The 6,000-nt window shown below is 53.9% G+C and overlaps 2 protein-coding genes across 2 annotated transcripts; one reads left to right on the top strand and one right to left on the bottom strand.

Moving 5' to 3' along the window:
• Positions 1-54: 54 nt before the first annotated feature.
• On the bottom strand, positions 55-3,623 carry NCS54_01145900 (Topoisomerase 1-associated factor 1; the record flags this gene model as incomplete). Its single annotated transcript, XM_053156734.1, has 3 exons — positions 55-1,070; positions 1,119-3,495; positions 3,549-3,623. 3 exons carry the CDS (start codon positions 3,621-3,623, stop codon positions 55-57), a joined length of 3,468 nt encoding a protein of 1,155 aa, XP_053012709.1.
• Positions 3,624-3,967: 344 nt separating this feature from the next.
• Positions 3,968-5,106, top strand: NCS54_01146000 (Hypothetical protein; the record flags this gene model as incomplete). The annotated part of the gene is made up of 3 exons (XM_053156735.1): positions 3,968-4,171; positions 4,226-4,325; positions 4,376-5,106. The coding sequence occupies exons 1-3, from the start codon at positions 4,043-4,045 to the stop codon at positions 5,104-5,106; spliced, it is 960 nt and encodes a 319-aa protein (XP_053012710.1). The 5' UTR covers positions 3,968-4,042.
• Between the last annotated feature and the right edge of the window lie 894 nt (positions 5,107-6,000).

Below are 6,000 nucleotides of genomic sequence, written 5' to 3' on the forward strand. Positions count from 1 at the left end.
CTCGTACATATACGTGCTTACCATGTGCGACCTGGACGCCGTTATTCCCTCCCCCTACTCATCATCATCGCTATCCATGAGAAAGCCTCCTCGAGCTCTCGGTCTTCGCGCAACCACTGGTGCCACATCTTCGTCTTCATCAGCCTTGTCGGCCTCTTTGTCAGCCGCCTTGCCAGCTTCCTTGTCCATTCCGCCCATCTCTTCATCCTCATCCTCGTCTTCGTCCTCGTTCTCGTCCTCGCTCTCACTCTCAGTGCTGACACGCCTCCTCTTGCGGGCTTCTCCATCGCTATCATCTTGCGAAGTCTCTCCCTCCTCGTCCTCCCCTATGGTACCGTCCATGGCCTTGCGGATAAAGTCATCCTTGTCTGAACCCTCGTCGTCAGAGCTCGCTACAGCCGCCTTGGTTGCCCGGGCACGCTTGCGAAGCGTTGAGCCACGACCTGACTTGCCCACTACGGCATCCTCACCCTGAGCAGTCGCCCTAGCACGCGCAGCCTGCGCCGCGATTTCACGCTCTCGGGCGAAGAAGGCCTCGTCCTCTTCCAGTGTGAATTCGTCGTCGCTGTCTCTTACGAATTCGGTGGACTTGATGTTCATGTGCTTTTCGTGCTCGGACTTTTTCTTCTTTCGCCTCCGCTCTTCCTTCTCCTCCTCAGTAAGCGGGCGCCGCTTCTTGCGTGCCTTCTTGGGCTTGTCTTTGCCATTCTCATCAATGACCTTTCGCACTGTAGGTCCGCCCTTGGGGAATAGTGGCACACCATCCAGTTCGCCGTCGTCGTCATCATCATCAAAGGCTGCCTTCTTTGGGGGAGGAGGCTTGCGCTTAAGCTGGTGCTCTGCAAGGACGCCCTCCTCGAATGTTGGAGGGCTGAACTCGGCTTGGTTAATGAAGTGGATGGCATCCTTGAGGCCATCAGCCGACAAGTCTCCAGGTATAATCCACGCAGACTCGGGTGTCTCCTCCGAACCTGGGCTGAGAAGTCGGAGGCCGCTAAGGTTCATCAGCAGACGGAAGTAAGAGTTCTTGAACATGGCTGTCCGGCGGGCATTGTCATCCGGACGGACATCTGGGCTTTGTTAGTAACTACAAGTCGTTGGGATGAGAGAAAACTCACGAAATATTGGAGCCGTCTTTGGCTCAGGCACTGTCGGCTGCTCTTCGTCATCTTGTGTTGGTTCGACTGGAGGCATCGCCTCCTGAGCGTCGGCCCACGCCCGTCGCTCAGCCTCGGCTTCACCAAGAACCTTCTTGAGCCAAGCGATGTGTTCTCCCTGATTCTTGTCCAACATCGCTCCCACCACAATGGCAATTTGTCGATCCAGTTCCTCCGTGTCGTCCTTGAAGACAAGCTCTGCTCCAGGTCTCGTCTTGTTGGCTGTGGTCACTGTCTGTCGTTCGTAACCATACTCGAGGAAGAATGCGGTGCCGGATAGCTTGCTGAAGAGCATTTCTACAATGAGCTCCGGTCGTTGTTCGATCTTCTTGAAGCACTTGCGCAAGATCTGTTTCACCAGCTCTTCCCATTCCTTGAACATGCTGGACGACTTGTCCAAGGCAGCAGGCCCCTTGATCATGTTGTAGAAGAGATGGATGATGTCTACACGGAAGAGCATGACACTCGCTTCTTGCTTGAAAGCCACCCGGTAAAAGTATCGATGTATTCTTTTCAGCTGTTCATCATTCATGTCGCGATAGAACTTGGTAAAGGCCACAAAGGTATCGACCACACCCTGGGGAGTAAAGCGTGACGCAAACCGATGAAAGTCGAACTTGCGTTCCTTTGTCGTGCGTTCTGCGGTCTGGGCGTCATTGTCTGAATCGTCGTTTTCTTCGTTGTCATTGTCGATCCCTGCTGCATCTTGCGCTGCCTTCTTCTTCCGACGAGTGCGCTTGCGAGAGCGGACTTGCATGTCGATGTTCTGCTTGGAGTATCCTTCTAGAATACGCAAAAAGTGGTGAACGAGTTCTGTGGCGGCGTCGAGGTAGTTGAAGCCCTGGTCTTTGTAGTTTCGGATAATGTTTGCGATGGCGTCGTGAGTAGACTCTTCATAGAAGAGACGGCTGAGCACGTTCTCTGCGATCTCTTCGTTGTCTTCATTTCCAGAATCTGACATCTCTTGAACTGTCAGGAGAATCTGAGTGAAGCAGCGCATGACAGCAGTGAGCTCATGCCAGTCCTTCATGTCGAGAGACTCATGAAGAGCCTTGTTGAGGGTGATGAACATCTCTTGGTTGAGAACGCCAGCAACAAGGTTGAAGCTGCTGACATCCTCATCGGTCTTCTTGCCAGCCTGCTTCCTCGCCTTGCGTCTCATGCGCTCCGCTTCGAGGAACCATGCAACCAGATAGAAAAACTGACGGCGGTGGTACTGCATGAGATACGGCGCCTCTCGATCAATCGTCTTGCGGATATGTTGAAACAGGGGGTTGAAGCCAGAGTCGAGAAATTCTTCCACAAATGATCTCAGTTGGTCGTAAGCTCGCGAGTTGAGCTTAGCCGGGAGTCCGAGGTCCTTCTCATCCTTGTCCGCTTTCCGTGCTCGGCGAGGCGGTCGGAATGTCTTTGTGTTGTCCATCTTCTGATTCCGCATCGACGCATCGGCGAGCGCATCTTGACCCGAAAGTGACGACATCTTGCCATCCTCTCTCTTGACCCAGATCATGGTGCCGAACCGATTATGCCGTGTCGGCCCCTTTCGGTTGTACGCCTTCAACATCGACGACTCCTTATTCATCATGGCAGCGAGTTCCCCAGCCTTGGCCTTGCTCAGCTGCTGCTCGTTCATAAACAACTTCTCAATGTCGACTTGCTTGACCAGATGGTATATTATCTCCATAACCGACGTATCCTCAGTCCTAAAGTCATCTCCCATGTTGGAAGCGAGCGTCAGGAGAACAAGAAAGATGTCTTGGTAGGAAAATGCGTCGATGGTAGCTGATCTCGATATCTGGGACTCGTCGCCATCATATTTGACGTCAGGGGGTGGCTCGATCATGGCAATATTCCGTAGGAAGAAGAGAACTAGCTTGATGATTCCTTGGTCGCGCTGAGTTCGATCGCCGATTGGTATCGCCATTGAGGGAAGCGCCACTCGAACCGCCGTGTGAAGAACCCTGGCTCCGTCAAAGTTGATGATGGCCCTCTTGTATGCTACCTGCGCCAGTTCCAGAACAGGCATGTGACGATGGTGGTTCACCGTCATGCGCTCCCTATCGCGCTCCATCGGCCAGGTGAGGGGGACCATGAGTTCGAAGCAGGCAAGCGCCATTCTTGATTTGAATTTGCTGTCTGTGGCGTTCTCGGGCCATGTCGCTAGGATGGGGAGCAAGTCGCCCTCGATCAGGTTCGCCTCGTGGATGCATCGCGCAACGTCCATGCGGTTCGTTTTTTCGTCGTAGAATCGTATCCATCGCTTGAGATCCCGGAGGACCTCGAGGGCGTCGTCACCCAGCTGATACCGGCCATCGTCGTCGGCGCTGATACCTCCCAGCTGGGGTTGTTGGTGAGCATCTTTGAGGACCGTCGAGTTTCAGGGGAACTTACAGCAGATACGAGACTGTTGACGTGGGCTCGCACTTCCGGATGCACAATGTCAATGGTGCCGTCCGCCAACTCCATGATTGCAACGTATCAACAGACTGTCAACTGTTGCAGCTAGAAACATCACATGTCGTGGGGCTGCTGGCTGGGCAACATTTCAAAAGTCCAGTCCCACTAGAGACAGGACGACGCGCCTTGACGCGTCTTTTCGGCTCCGGCGTGCTTAATTGATGCGCGCTGATAAGATAAGATAAGATAAGATTGTCTAGAAGCGGCAAGAGCGGCACGTCGTCGGCACCTGACAAAAGAGCCGTCGGCTCCGGTACACACGGTACAGAGTGGGCAAAAAGTCCGGGGCATGCCGAGGTTACCCGCTTTATGATAGCATGGGCCGCCGTTTCGTTCGTCCCCCACGGGGAGAGCTTATAACACGCCGAGACAGAACACACAATCCAAACTTTGCTGCAAAGATACCACATTCTTCATTGTCGCTTCCAATGGCTGCCTCGGTTCTTCGTATGCGCTCGCTGGGAGCTGCGCACCAGGTGCGCTGCTTCAGCTCTTCTCCCCGACAGTACGCTGCTGCTGAGGTCAAGCGCCTTGGTGTTATCGGCGCGGGTCAGATGGTGAGTCGCGAGAATGGCATGTGAAGAGCGTCACATCAATTAACCACCACGTAGGGATTGGGAATTGCTCTCGTTGCTGCTCAGAAGGCCCAGGTTCCTGTGACCCTGATTGATACCTCCGACAAGGCTTTGGACAAGGGCATTGCTTTCGCTGGTACGAGCTCCAATGCCTCTTATTCGGCCTCCCTTCTGACATTCCCGTAGAGAAGCTTCTGGCCAAGGATGTCTCCAAGTCGAGAATTACACAAGAGCAGGCCGACAAAGCGCGGTCCCTTCTGAGCACTAGCACCAAGATGGAGGACCTCTCCTCTGCCGACATGGTCATTGAGGCCGTCCCCGAGATCCCCAAGCTCAAGTTCGACATCTTCGGCAAGCTTGCTCAGATCTGCCCCAAGCATGCCATCCTCGCCACAAACACCTCGTCCATCTCAATCACTCGTATCGCTGCCGCCACGACGACTGATCCCACCGACACCTCGGCTTCGTCCCGCGTCGTCTCCACCCACTTCATGAACCCCGTCCCCGTGCAAAAGGGTGTCGAGATCATCAGCGGTCTCCAGACCAGCAAGGACACACTCGACACTGCCGTCGAGTTCTGCAAGAAGATGGGCAAGATCACATCCGTGTCGGCTGATTCGCCCGGCTTCCTTGCCAACCGCATCCTCATGCCTTATATCAACGAGGCCATCATCTGCCTCGAGACCGGTGTGGGAGACCGCGACTCCATTGACGCCATTATGAAGAACGGCACCAACGTGCCCATGGGTCCTCTGCAGCTTGCCGACTTTATCGGTCTCGACACATGTCTCTCTATTATGAAGGTCTTGTATGAGGAGACGGCCGATTCCAAGTATAGGCCGAGTGTGCTGCTGAAGAACATGGTCAACGCTGGATGGTATGGCAAGAAGAGCGGCAAGGGTTTCTACGACTATTGACCCATTAGTTAAAATCCAAAGTCACCAAAATTGTTTCATAGTTGACGTTCAATGAGTATAGGTCTAGAGGGAAAATACTATCACGAACAATGAAATCGTTAGCATCCGATAGCCTTTCTCGGCTCATCCTACTGGTCTTGACCCAACTCGCCCCCGCTGGCAGTATCGCCTACAGCCCTCGGAGATGCTTGAGAAAACATGAAGCCATGAAGCTGGCCCGTCGTCAGCGCTCAAGCTTCAGCACTCTAGCCGCGGCTTCGTGAGCAAGCGCCTCGAACGTCCCGTTGTCCCCTTTCCAGGGTTGAAAACAAAACACCAAAGACTCGATCAACATGACCTTCGGAATCTCGGAAACAAGCACGTGGCCCAGAAAGAATGCGGTCCAATTCCGCTTTGTACGTGATACATGCAACGTGTGATTGTCCCGTACAACAACGGAGGCCGGTCGAGGTCCCCCTCGTGAGGGCCTGACCACGCAATCGAGCCCACGGGCCACGGGTGCTTTTCTAAATAGCAGCCCCTAGCTGAGACAAAAACGGGACGGAACAGTTACGCGAGAAGCTAGACAGAAAGTCCAGTATCGACTTTGTCTTGAGGCTCAGCCCGGCAGTTGCGGTTCGGTATGATCGTCATTGGCCTCGTCTCAACGCTGAGCTCAATTAGGCTTGCCATATCCGGAAATCCCTTCGCGCAAAGGGTCGATGGATGGATCTGCTCGCGTTTCTGCAAAGTTGTTCCCGGGAAGCAAGGGTATGTAATCGATATTCGAAGCAGCCGGTGCCTGTGTTGACCGGTTCTCTTGGATGCGAACTTTTCCAACTCCTGAACTATCCATCCACCATGTGCTCATCCAGGAGATATCACTTCCCTAATCTCCTTTTCCCACTATCTGTT

Source organism: Fusarium falciforme, chromosome 9 (assembly GCF_026873545.1).
Source record: "Fusarium falciforme chromosome 9, complete sequence".
In the NCBI taxonomy this organism is placed as follows: Eukaryota; Fungi; Ascomycota; class Sordariomycetes; order Hypocreales; family Nectriaceae; genus Fusarium; species Fusarium falciforme.